Source organism: Bactrocera latifrons, unplaced genomic scaffold (genome assembly GCF_001853355.1).
Source record: "Bactrocera latifrons isolate USDA-ARS-PBARC rearing strain unplaced genomic scaffold, ASM185335v1 scaffold_108, whole genome shotgun sequence".
NCBI classification, from domain to species: Eukaryota; Metazoa; Arthropoda; class Insecta; order Diptera; family Tephritidae; genus Bactrocera; species Bactrocera latifrons.
Window position 1 is genome coordinate 274,685 of NW_017534497.1, and position 14,706 is coordinate 289,390.

Genomic DNA, 14,706 nt, shown 5'->3' on the forward strand with positions numbered 1-14,706 from the left:
ACCTTTCATTCAGTGTTTCTCTTTATTTTATTTCCGCTTTTGTCCCCATATACTCAGCATTCTTAAGCCTCCATCTTTCATCTGCCAACAGCGTAAGCTCATCACAAATTCCATTATAGTTGCATCCGCAAAGCCATTGGCACTATGCCATCACCAACGACAGTTAATAAAACCGTTATACAGCTGCAAACACGCGCACACGCTTTCATACATGTATACTCACAACCTTCGATATGCAGTTCCTTCCTCCGTCTGCGAAGGCTTCCTCTCATGCAATCGTATGCGCCTTTATTGTTTCGTCGTCTGTTCGGGCGACCACAACGCCATTTGTCTACCTTTGATTTCGTGCAAGTTTTAATTGAAGCTTTTATTATGACATTGTTGAGTATAGCAACAACATCAGCAATAACAACAATAGCCAGCATAGTATGTGTAACAAATTTGTGCAAGGCACGACAATGCAACTGACGTGCAGGATAAAGGATGTTTTATATGCATTATTTTACTTGTGACATGTGCACATGTTCGGAGCGCACAGAACTAAGTTTTGTTGGAGTTTTTGAAAAGATGTGAAATATAAAAAGAAATTAACGAAAAATGTATGATTTCTTGAAATATTTATTGGATAAAACTGGAAACTGCCTATAAACATATAACATATGCTGTATGAATGTACATGTTACCGAAGGGTAGAGTCTTATAGAACTTCAAGACCCCGATATTTTTGAGCCAGCTCAACAGCAATATTGATTTGTTTTAAAGGATACATTTTTGTCTCAAGGAATATCTGCTATTCTTGAAGTCAACTTTTCTCCATTAAGGAAGTTCTGTATTGACCRAAACAAATGGTAGTCCGATGGTGCCAAGTCAGGACTATATGGTGAATGCATCAAAACTTCCCAGCCTAGTACTACCAATATTTTCCCAGTCATCAAARATGTGATGTGTGACACGAAGCCCTTTCTGTTGAGCAGTTCTAGCCATTTTTATTCGATTGCTTGCGTCAATCTCATCAATTGTTGYCAGTAAAATGTAGAATCAATYRTTCGATCAGGCWGGAGTATCGCAGAGTGGTTAATTCCTTTCCAATCCCCAGTACTTTCAGCATTACTTTTYGCTTTTCGACYATTTGTTGAGCTTCATAATTGTCGTATTTGATCAACTTTTCGTCTCTTGTTACCATTCGCTTCAGAAAAACTTCGATTTGTAACCAGCCATTTTTAAATGGTTCAAAACTGTTTGGAGATGAATCTCAAGTYCTTTAGTGATGTCATGGCTGCTTATGTGACTGTCCTGTTGAAYCTTTTCCATAATTTCATCGACTTTTTCCACGATAGATCGACTAGAGCGAGTTGCATCTTTCACATCAAAATTTCCAGAACAGAAGCAAGTGAGCTTTGAAAAATGTTGGACTATATTTTATGCAAGAGTTTCAGTTCCTTCAGTTTCAATTCAGGCAATTACATTGCACAAACTATGACTGAATTTCATCACCAATTTCTAACATATATAATATTCAAGTTACCTTATCCCAAGAAACCACCAAATAAAGCATTTCCATTATTGTTATGATTATTATTATTATTATTATTTTTTTTTTTTTTTTTAACTCCAGCACTTGCAACATACCACAAAAAGTAGCAGTTAACTACCAACCATACTACTTTAATCAGAAAATTTCCAGCTCAGCTACTACTTAGCCCTTAACTGCCTATTCTCATATCACCTGCGATATCCTGACTATAAAAATTGACTAACCATCTGACACACCTAATGTGTACTATACATCCTGCTTCCAACCCAAACTACCCGGCATTACGACAACACTCTATCGCACATTCTAACCTGTCAAGTTGTATGACATTCACTTATAGACTGGTGAGTCTTATCCTGTCGTGCTATATCCGACGCAATGTACTAACATATCTATCCATAGAGCTTGACTCGCACTCCAACTTGTCCATTCATATTTACGTGTCTCTGCAATGTGTCTATGTTAATTTTCCATTTTTATCATTCATCTGGGCAACAATAATAAAGTCACCATCTGTGCCTGGCTTTTCCAACTAGCTTTCCAATAAACACATATACGTACATTCTTATTAGGGTGAGGCACAAAGTAAGTTTACGAATTTGTATGTTAMAATGTAGCTATATACAGAGCAAAGAATATCCATGAGAAGAAAAATATTAGGTTAATTTTAAAACTTGTCATTGAGCATTCAAAATTTCCCACAACTATGACGCTATGAAAGTATCATAACTTTCGCACTGTTTGAGGCAAAACTGTTTGTATTGTGGATTCTTGTAGAGTACTAAATTTCTAAACAAATATACTTGAGGGGTATTTTTTCATTAAAAATTCGTATACTAAAAGTATTCGAAAAGTAAAGAAGTAAAAATATACAGGCTTTGTAGTTTTTGAAATGTTCATATCTAACGAATTCTTTAAATGAAAAAATACCCATGTCGGAAATTTTTTAGAAAATTTTATGCTTTTGGATATTCTTAATAAAAATAGATTTTTGCGAATTTTTTCATGGGAGATTTTGAATGCTGATCGAAACCATTTAAAATTAAGCGAAACATACCTTTGTTGGGAGATTTTTTCTTCATGTAAAGGTTAATTTTTTGGGAAATTTTGCGCTTTTTTCATTTTTCATAAAATGTTACATGTTTTTAAAGAAAACTTTGAATGCTCATTGAAACCACCAAGCTAAGCATTTTATAGGGATATTTTTTTCCTCATATAAAGAATAATTTTTTGTGAAATTTTGGACTTTTTGGTATTTTTCATAAAATTTGACATGTTTCTATAGGAAGCTTAATTGCTTCAACGAAACATTTTAAAATTAAGCTAAACATTTTTCTTTTGAGGGATATTTTTTCATCAAGTAAAATAAATTTTTTTTTTTTTTGGAAATTTTCAACTTTTTGGTATTTGTCATACAATTTACATGTTTTTCTAGGAAATTTTCAACGCCCATCGAAACCCTTTAAAATTAAGCCAAACATTCTTTTCCTCAAATAAGGGTTAATTTAAACCCATAAATTAAATAATAGTTAATAAATTCAATATTAAGTTATATTGGCCCCACCCTAATATTTACACCTTTCCAGATATACCGTTAGCATGCAAGTGAATTGCTTTATATGCTCTACACTTTATATTGTCCATCGYTTGTGTCCATTGTATGTCTGCTAACTGTCTATCCGAATGTCCATCAATATTTTATCAGTCTGCCACACATCATAACTGACTTTTTGCTCTTTTTATCTACCACATACACACAAACACACAGTTTTTGTTGTTCTTGTCGTTGCTGTGCTAAGAGTATCAGTATGAACTGCTTCGTATGATGGTGTTATTACGAATTTTGCGGCTTCATAACCACAAATGTCGGTATTTGCTCATATTCAATTTTACCTGTACGGTMCAACAACAGCAGCAATGTGAATTGGCATATTTTAATTTACTCTTTACCTTGTGGTTGTTAATATTCTTATGGATATGAAATGAATTAATCAGCGAGGATGCATAGCTCGAAATGGCTGAACGACATGGCAAACTGGTGACTTTAATTAAATTTCAGCATTCAATTAAGTRTATTTTGGTGGAGGAAGTTAATTTCCAATAAAACTCATGGTATTGCTGAAATGTTTTGTTTAGAAAATGGGCAATTTTAAAGAAAAAAGCGTTTCACCTGACGTGGAATTCGTCTCACAYGTGACCTAGATTCTAGAATTAAGGTAGTAATGCTCTCGAAAGCTGAGAAATTTATTTTCAATCCATGAAAATAAAAGAAGTCGATAATTTTAGGTTAGGCAAAAAGCTGGTATTCTTGAAGCTGTTTGAAAAATTTGAATTCAACTCCTGTTCATTGGAATACCTAGAACCCCTAAGTATACTTAGATCAAAGAGACCTGCTACGTTGGATGACACTCCAGCTCTAAAAGTATTCGACGCAGTACCCGCCAGTGGAAGCAGAGGAAGAAAAATAACTCCACTCCGTTGAAGAAATCAGGTAGAGAAGGACCTGGCTGCACTTCGAATCTCCAATAGGCGTTAAACAGAGAAAAAAAAGAACGACTGAGGTGATGTTACGGCTATATCCCCGTAAGTGGTGTCTATATCAATAAAGAGGAAGAATAAAAATATCAAATCTACTGGACAGTGAAGAAATAAGTGTCTAGCCGTTTTCAGCTTTTCCTACGGCACTTTGACAAATTCAGTTCTCAAAAATCTTTTCTCTAACCTCATGATTGCCAATAATACAATGTCCAATTAGAACTCCCATCTTTGTGGCTAAAATGACGTGATTCAATAGGCAAGGAGAGAGAAAACCTCATACGATTTTGTGGCGAAGAAGCCTGGTCAATACTGGGTGCCCTTTCTCAAATTTTTTCTTATTAAAAGTTAAGAAGCAGAGAAAAAAAGAAGTGTTTGGTCTTTTGCGATATGAGATGGAGTTTAGTTGCTAGGTCCGAATGACCTGTATCGCGATCGATACCTCCTCCAGCGTATCATACCGTAGGGACCCYAGATTCTTACAGTGTAGTCTTGCCAATGCRTRACAAGTGCARAAGTAATGATGCATTATTTYCCTGRTGCCCTGCTCTGCAGTCTTTTCGATCCGTCAGGTATTTCGMTCTACCATTTTTCTCATGAATTTTGGTGTTTTTCATCCAAGTACGTAGCTAGTTCCATAGGGTTTTGATTTTCTTTACCATGTTTCTATGAAGATAGTCGTATAAATATTTTATGGGTTCCCAATGTAGATCACGTTTCCGGATGTTAGATATACGCCAATCTTGGCCATCTCGTCCACTTTTTCATTTGCCTTCGTGTCTTTGTATCTTAACACCCAGTAGAAGTGAACTTTCCGCTGCTTCTCTGCTTCCCAGACACTTCTAGCCGCTACGCGATGCCTTCGTTGCTGTTTGGCGTATTAGAGGCCAGCTCCGCGGCTTTCGTAATAGCAATGACCTCAGCTTGAAAGTCTGGCATACCTAACTTTGAACAGTGTATTCCCGCACCGRCTCCATCGTCTATTTTCGAGCCATCCGTATAGATTCCTTCTAAATTACATACAAATTAAATATCTTCCGCACCAGCTGGATAAAAGGTTGACTCAGCCTAGAAACTGTTGGATAAAAAATCCGCAAAACATTGAAGCGGATCACCGCGCTCCCCTGAGAACTTTGGACCCAGGAGCTATTGGTACTAATACCCCACCCTTCACTTCACTGGTTAAATATTTCAAAGAATGGCTGGAAACTGGCTATCCCATTATTGCTCTAAAATCACCAACAAAGCCTCCTCGCGTAAGAATCATACGGAGATTAAATAATTGATTCGCCATACACCTAACCTAACTTTAACGAACATAATTGAATAAACTAAAACATATGTGCAATAGGCACCAAAAATAATATATTTAAATTACGTTGCTCACTCATAACATTTTGCGGCGGCTTTGTGGAAGTCTCTCTTAATATGGCGCTGTGCAGTACTGTCATATGAATGTATAGTATGTATGTGTAGTTACACAGTCAATGCGAATGCTTGGCAATGTATTTGAACCACACATTTGACTTCTGTCAAATATTACAATTTCAATAAAGCCACTCAAGAGCCTCGATAAGAACGACAGCAACATGCCACACACACCGCACTCAACCATATATGCARTATGCAGCCGACTAACCGCAACCGACTCAACTCGATTTTGTATTTSAAGCGCACAGGATGTGACAAAACAGAGAGCCAAAACGAAACGAAACAAACAAAAAAAACATAACTGAAAATGGAATGCAAATGCAACTCAATACTCGCCTATATATGTATGTATGTATAGCTGGATGCTTATACTATATATAACTGACAGTCCGACATATTGCTCGTGTAATAAGTTGATATGCATACATACTCGTATACCAAACATCCTCATATATATATAGACATATATATGTGTGTGTGTTCTGGTCATTTTAGTGCAACTATGAGCATGTTAATTATTTCACATATCCTGTTTTGTCGCAACAAGGATAACGTTCATAATGCACTTTGAGGTTTTATGACCGCAACACAATTTTATATGCTGCCGCAATGTGACACACAACGACCGTAGGCAGCGCACCAACAGACGAACGTGCAAACGAGCGTACGACCTACCGACCGGGCCAGCAGTAGTTAGGCGATTTTAATGCACACACACTCACATATATAAAAAGATACGTATTAAGCCAAGTCGGCTGCTGTTGCTGCTTGTGTACCTCTGATATTGCAGGTCATTTGGCAGCTGCAAAATTGCTATCATTCCACAAATGTCCTTTACACACAGCCATTGAACCGCTGCCTCTTCCAACACTACCACACGCTCTCTATCTTTCACTTGCCGGTATTGCGTTTCTGATTGCTTTCGTGTGTGTGTGTGTGTTTTATGTATGTGTGCGTTCATATTTTATTTCACATTATGACATGTCGGCTTCATATATACAACATTTGGTATTAAATCATCATCACAAAAATTTTGTGAAATGCATTTTCATTATTGTTATGAAATWCGTAGAAAAATTACAAAAATACTTGACAATTTAATCATTTTAATGCAGCGGACAGTTGACAAATCTGTGCTCATAAAAACTGCAAATAATATTAATATTTTATTTCAGCAGAAAAGTAGTTAAGTGAAGTGGCTTTAAATGAGTATTAAATAATAAAAATTATTAGCGGACGGGTTGCGCAAGCTGTTCTGCTTTGCTGTGTTAGCTGTCTTAATTTTAGTTTTGAGTGCTTTCGTACGAAAAGGCTTAGACTTAGATAGCTATACCCTGTACAGGGAGGATTAGGAAAAGCCGATTCAGATATATGAACCCTGAATCAGGGTGTATTATGTATGCCTTGAAGTTGGCAACTCACAGAAAAGAACGTTGGACAAGTGAATCATATTCCAGTAAGTGCCTTCTGCGTCTACCGAAACAAGCGCAATCTGAAGCGGCAAGCTCTGAGTTATAAGGCGGGTGAGGCAAAACTCCCCAGCAGCTGTATTCGCAATTTAACTGAACTCTCAATATGAGACTGAGCGTTGTCATGATAGAAACTTTAACATCTTTTCCAGTCTCGAATTCCGAACGTTTTTTTGGCAATCWCTTCCCAGCAGCAGTTTTCGGCATAGTTTTTAAACGGTCTCGCAATATGACACCGAGAGTTGTCATGATTGATTTTTTCTCGTTCCTAGCCTCAAATTCCGCGCATTTTTTGGCAATCGCGCGCATCAACTTGAAGGAATGTTTGCAATAGCATTCCCAGAAAATGATTTCAGTCGATTTTGAAAACTCATAATACAGCCTGGCCCAGTAAATACAAAGTAATACTTTCGGGTCATGACTTTGCCGTTCATTTGGTTGTTTGGCCGGACTTCCCAAATGAACTTTTGCATTTAGTGTTGTCGCAATATTTATACTTTTCATTATCAGCTATCAAAATCGTGTTTTTTTTTTTTTAAATTCCTAATGAGGAATCTTCTATCGTTACGGATACTTAATAGTATACAATATGTATTATTCGTACTGCTCGCTAAAGGTTCAGCCCATTCGGAACTACACCTAAGCAGTATTACCATATCGAACTTGCGAAACAGTACGTCAACGTACTACATCCTTAACTCCATCAGCTGTAGCTTTGTAAAAAGGTCATACGAGACCGCCTCTAAGCATCACAGGGTCAGCTTAGCCTATTGGCTCAAGTCATTAGCTCGCTATTCGCAGCCTTTTCTCAGCTCTCGCAGTGTCAGAGCTGTCGTTCTCTCCATGGTATACTATACTTGTCTCGTTTGCAGCATACTATATTATCAAGTGTTATTAGGCCTGCCACTTCCAACTCCAAATCCTCCTTCACTGTTGTGAATCTCAGACAGTGGGAGAATATATGCTCCGCAGTTTCACTACTGCTACCATAGAAAGAGCAAGTAACTCCATTGTCATAACCGTACCTATTCARGTACTTTCTAAAACACCTGTGTCTTGTTAGAAAGTCATGACTTGAGTCATGTAAAAGTCTGTCTCGCCATGCTATAGTTCGACCTATGCTTSTTGATTTTCTATTAATCGGCGAGTATATCTTCCCTTTGCTACTGTGTCCCAACGAATGCGAAATCGTCTCCTCTCATCAATTTGTATATCATTGAATACTGTGAAAAGTTTTGAAATGGCTGCTTGTGTGTTTCGTAAAGATACGGCGAGGTCTTCTTTTATTTGATAACAATCTTTATAGAGTAGTTCTTCTAGTGCAATATCGCCTATCAGCCTGGGAAAGGAATAAAGTAATAAATAAACTTCCACAAAATTTTCGGCTGAAAAAGGTGAACAAAAACAGTATCAGTATGAAGATTTTGCACGGCGACCTACGGTCGATTGTGCTCTCCCATATATCACATGTCATCTTGAACAATTCCAGAAACCTGCTAGGCGTGACTGAGGTGATGTGAACCCTGTAGATGTGTATAAGAGACATATCACATGTCATCTTGAACAATTCCAGAAACCTGCTAGGCGTGACTGAGGTGATGTGAACCCTGTHCACRAGATGGAAGGCCTTGAGCCTGCTTCTGCAAATTGCTGAGCAATCCAGAATCAAGTGTTATGGGGTTCCCTGTAGAGAAGTAGCTTGGTAATGCGCATTCCTGCTGTTTGCTGCTAATGCTGCTATTAATATGTGGGCTACCACTGCAATGCATGGTTCCGGCCCTATGATTCTAGACGCTGCCGCAAAGCGGGCTAGTACGYCGGCCAACTCATTGCCGGCTACTCCTTTTTTCCCCGGCTTCCAGACTGGTACCCGGTTGAACACTGATAGGCGGTGAAATCTCTTTAGAGGCGCTTGACTATCGCTAAGTATAGCGATACGATTCTGCACACTGACTTATAACAAAGGTTTCACCTTAAAAGATACCTCATTTGTACCATTGGTATGAATATGCGATCCCGCAATGTTTGCTCCAATACCTTCCGGTGTGTTGGAGCCGTCAGTGTACCACTGGATAGTGSTCCACCTTACTGTCGAGAATAACTCTAAATCTCTTCGTAACATTAATCCTTTTCGTAACGCCGTCTCTTGGAAGAAGGGTGTGTCTTCTTTCATTTTCTGAGACGACATTATCTTTTCTTTGCCGAAATCATCTGCTGCCATTAGAAACATGATACCTGCTTGATCACTAGATGCAGTGTTGTGAACTCCAGCATGTAACCAAGTGTTGCAGTGGAGCAAGTGCGCATTGCCCGTGAGGCGCAGACAAAAACGAGCCTTTGCGACTTCGATAGTTGAAGGCCTACCTAAGACTATGTTTACTTAGATGCACAAACAACCGCTCCATATGTGACAATAGGCATTAAAATCATGGTATACAACTATCTTATGATACCTGGATTGCAGCCACAGGATCTGCCGGCTAGTCGTCTGCATATCATGAGATCCTTGATGGCTTTGGACCGTGTTAAATGCAGATGTTGAGTCTAACGTGAAAACAAAAATTTTGACCTCTTTAGTAACCTTCAACTGCCACCGAGTGTTATTAGTAAAAGGGATAACTGTTCTCGGAATATTGGAGCAATAAAAAAATAATAATCAAGTTTGCGATCATATATGGTTATATACCCAATAATATTTTCATTCCCGTAACTGTCAGTCCTTCGTGATCAGAAGCACTAAATTTGTATACTAGCARGAATTATCAAAGCTATTTGTAGAATGTTTTAAACCACTGAAATAACAAAAAAAGTAGAAACTGTATATTCAGCTACACCGAAGCTGTACTGAAACGCTRCATTTCTTGAATTTCCTATAGTCTTTTAAGGGTAAAATATAGAAATAATTATAGTCAATAATATGTAATAAATCTGCATAATTGTTCTATAAAAATATATTATATATATTATTTTCATAATAACATTGTAACAACATTTTTTGCCACAGTACTTATGTTTTCAAATATTTTATATAAATTTTTCTAAAATTTTCCTTACCTTATTTTTCTTCCCCAGCGCCAATTTGGTAGCAGTAGCCACTCTCCGACCCGGCGCACCCGATCATATGCGTAAAGAGTTTCGCAATAAAGCGAAACAACTCACCCGCCTCAATGATCCGAATGTGGCGCATTTACTTGGCGCCTGTTTGCGTGACGAGCCCATTTGCATGGTGTTCGATTACTCGGAATGTCTGGGTGACTTAAATCAATTTCTGCAGGAGCATGTAGCCGACACGACGCATAGTCTACAAGCGGGTATTATGACGAATAAGAGCTTAAGGTGAGTGAGTCTACTATGAGTGGTATTGAGTAAGTTAATGGAATGACAGAAATACGGGTTTAAGATTGTGTGTTAACATATCTTCTAACAGATAATTTTGCTCTAAAGGTACTAAAATCTAAACAATACTTTCATACGACATATTCATAAGTAAACTGAGTATTTAGATGCTCTTGCTTTCGACTTTCTGTCACATTTCATTCCTCCGCAGACTGTACTAACTCAGTAAAGACCTTATTTCATAATTTTTCAACAAGTTGGGTATTCAGTATTTTCTGTGCCCTCACCACTGCAGAGCTACATAATACTTATAGGGTGAGGAATGTCTGCATTTTTTCATAATCTTTTGAATACATTCGCAGTCACAACTAGGTCTAAAGTGGACAACAACTGAGCTTTTGTGGACTTTGACCCTGTTGAATTATTCAGTATTGGTTTATTAAAGTAGTTTCGATAATTTTTCCATAATAATATGGAAACCATTCCCACTTGAACGCAAAACTAAGCCGTGAAGAAAATTTACAACCTAAACCAAGCAAAAGCATAATGAATAATAAAGGATTCCTTAATTAGTAAGTTGATTGTTTCTATTAATATTTGGATGCATTGGAAACAATCGAACCGTGACGAGAATGACTGTATGCCAGCTATATGATATATTATATAGGCAGTTCCGACAAATAAACAAATGTTTGAAGAAAAGAGGATGTGACCAAAAATTTAATTACAAGTAAAGCGTCCTGTACCTATCACAAAGTCTAAAACTGTGGGAGCCGAAAAGTTTTAGCCTTGATCTGGTCGAAGAATATGAGGAAAAGGGTTTGAAATGTTCTTATCTCAACCTCTTACAAACAGCTGAAGCAGGTGGTATCCGGTAAAATGTTCAGTTTTACCGCATGAATCCCGATCGGACAGCATCTAGTTGGAACTCTTACAACCATAGAAAGGTTGACATTGTTAATATCGTAGCGCTCCCTAAACCTCTTACGATTTACCATGGTCCCAATGGACCTTGCATCTAGTAGTTGAACTGGTCTGAGGTTAAATAAACCAGTAGCGAACTGGAGCCAACGGAGTTCCTACCCGTTCCCGTTCTGCTGGTAGCGATCCTGAAAAACCTATCCAATCTGATGAGCCTTACAGTTTCCTAAAATACCGCTGGGACCAGGCACCCAACCCAGTCTAAACATGTAGTAACTCTATGCTAGAGAGAAAGAGTCTAGATATCGCTACTCGAATCACAAGGCTAATATCGCTGCCGCACTAACAGCATGAATATTTACCACTCTGAAGTAGACTGCGGTCTGGAGTAGTATATTTGCTGCTACTTTTATTATACATTWCCCATTGGAAGTTGCTGTAGTGGCCTTCCTCTTCTTTATTAGCGTAGGCAGCGGAGGGGTCTTTCATCCGAGGCTGTTTTGTCCTTTCAATTGGTTTTTTTTTTTTTTACGTAGCTGGTCCCAAACCCAGCACAAAAAGCTGGAGAAGCATGTTGTCTTTTCGCTTTAGCACATCTTCAAACGGATATTTTTTGGATGCCCAGAGGATGCTTGGTATAAGACAGTTGTGAGTTGCTTGAGCCGTACGTACCAGAATCGTTTCTCGGCACTCGTAAGTGAATGGCGCTCAAAGAATTTTCCTCACTTGCTTGAATATCCGCTGTAGAGGACAGGAAGTGCAAAACTAAAGCTGATAGTTGGTTTCCGACAGTCTGGGACAMCATCAATTATTCCCGCATGCTTTTATCCATCCGACAAAACGCTCACCGCTCTTCTTCTCCAGGAGTTATTCTCTCATCTAAGTACCCAGCTTTTCTGAGTCACAGAGCAGCTTTCGCGACTATACAACTATATCCATCGGTGCTTAATGCAGCAAGGCAATGAGCGCTATAGTCCATGTAGGCAGAGCACCGCACGTACTGCCGAGATCCACCTATTGAATATTCGTCAGTTTTTTCATGAATRCGTTCTTTTCTAGCGTCTTCATCCATACAAAACTTGCGTAGAATATTATAGACTTGAATATGTTTTCAAAGAGCCAAAGTACTGCCTTTGGAAAGAGTCCTCACCGTTTACCAATAGCTCTTCAGCAGCAGTATAGGTCAACCGATGCCTTCCTTGCTCTGTYCTCGTTATTAGATTTCCAGAAAAAGCGGTACATGCAGATTGGTACCTCAAAAATTGGGGGACTAAGAAAACTTCATATATCTTGTACAGAGTATAAATACACGAAATATTACCGAATATACATATGTATGTTACGCTGTAAACCCACCAAAGTAACTGTGAATCTCTCCACACGCAGGCCATTTAAACGTAACCAACATAACCTCAACAAAATATTTAACAAACTTTTCATTTCATTTCTCTTTTTACATCCTTTGCGCTTAATCTTGTTTCCGACTTCCGTTTGGCTGATGATGACGACAACAACAACAACGACTATAACAAAAAACAACGTTTGCATATACGACAACGACTTCAACACCGTCCGGCGTCTGCAAATATAACAACAACAACACCACCATAAATTACACAACAAATGTTGAAAACATTTTTGGTCGCCACCGCCACTGTTCAACGAAAAAACCCTCGAACAACAACAAAMAACATAACTACCAACAAACATCGGCTAACGTCGGCAAACACAATAATGATCATTCACATTATTATTAATTTTCCTGACTTGTCCTGCCACGCTTCCGGTCTCGTGTCGATAATTTTCACCAAACAAACACATGCCCCCATAACATACAACAAAACGACGCACAACAATGTCACAACGTCACACCAATAACAACAACATCATCATCATAAACTCCGTCCCCACCGTTTGCCGGCATTTTTCTTCATCTCAACTTTCTTGCTTTGTTGGCCAACGTACGTTTATGTTGTTGTTGTTGCTTGGCCTTATCTGCTATTTTTATGTGYATATACTATATGTGTGTTGGATTGATGGTGCAAAACTTTTTCAATGCTCGAATAAAAACATAAATACACACACATACACAACTTGTCTCCTTACTGCCCACCTCGCTATGCGTGGCATGGTGAAATCCAACTAAAAATTGGGGGATAATGATGCCGTTGATTATTGCAATACATACAAATGGTTGTATATGTATGTGTATATATCTATACATGGCAGTTATGGCAGCTTGGTGTACATAGCTACGCAAATTGCATCGGGCATGAAGCATTTGGAGCAAATGAATTTCGTGCATCGCGATCTGGCAACAAGGTAAGTGGCAACACTTATATATATATATATAGATTATTAGATTTGCATATATATAATATATACAATATTCGTGTATTTATAGATGTATATAGGTTGAGCCTTTAAACACTTTTCTTTAGATACCATGAAATGAATTAAAATATAAGTAAATATTGCGTAGTCGATAAAGTCTTTTCGTATTTTTAATCAAACTTCAACTTATTTTTCTTTTTATTTAATATGAACTTTAATGAACCAAATATGTACCATTTTAGTAGACCATTTTTTGCCATTTTTCCGCTAGAGACTTTATTCCATCGGTGTAAAAATTTGTGGTTTCTCGGCGAAAAGCTGCGAGGAGTAATTTTCACAGGCTTCTCTTGAAGCCAACTTTACTCCGTTAAGGAAGTTCCACCTTGACCGAAATAAATGGTAGTCGAATGGTGCAAAGTCAGAGCTATATGATCGATGCAACAAAACTTCCCAGCCCAGCTTTACCAATTTTTGATGAGCCATCAAAGATGTGTGTGGTCTAGCGTTGTCCTGATGGAACACGAAGCCCTTTCTGTTGATTAGTTCTGGGCAATTTTTTTTTTCGATTGCTTGCTTCAATCTCATCAGTTGTTGACAGTAAAATGTAGAATCAATGATATATATAGGCTGTTGCAGCTCATAGTGGATAATTCCGTGCCAATACTTCGATTTCAAATTGTTTCAGCAAAGAATCTCAGTTGTTAATTCGGTCTATTAAATTTTTCATAGAAAATCCATGTTGTACCCACACATCGAGCTTCTCTTTTTGTCGAACTTTTTTAAATGATTCAAAACCATTTGATGATGAATGTTAAGTTCAGTAGCGATGTCATGGCTGCTTATGTGATGGTTCTGGTCAATCTCGTCCACACTTTCATTGACTTTTTCAACGATAGGTCGCACTATAGGACAGAGCGAGATGCATTTTTCACATCGAAATTTCCGGAACGGAAGCGAGCGAACCATTGTTGAGCTACAAGAATGGATACAATACAACAGCGTCGCCGTAAACTTCATAAATTTCATCTGTGGATGCCACGCAAGTCCTTCCTTTTTCCCTTTTTTATACAAAAGCTTGAAAATATAGCTAATTTCTTTATAATTTTCACTCATTTTTGAACAGCTGTAATTTTTTTTTTTTTTTTT

General features: G+C 37.9%; 1 protein-coding gene across 3 annotated transcripts in view; it reads left to right on the forward strand.

Annotated features, from left to right (window-relative positions):
• The window catches only part of LOC108971170 (discoidin domain-containing receptor 2), a 439,012-nt gene that overhangs the window by 223,817 nt on the left and 200,489 nt on the right, over window positions 1-14,706 (forward strand). For 2 of the 3 annotated variants that reach the window (XM_018937053.1, XM_018937061.1), the window contains exons 13-14: window positions 10,042-10,305; window positions 13,456-13,548. In XM_018937053.1, the coding sequence (XP_018792598.1) occupies window positions 10,042-10,305; window positions 13,456-13,548 (357 nt within the window). Of the gene's footprint in view, window positions 1-10,041; window positions 10,306-13,455; window positions 13,553-14,706 lie in introns of those variants that run through there. The other variant, XM_018937070.1, reaches the window with a different exon arrangement.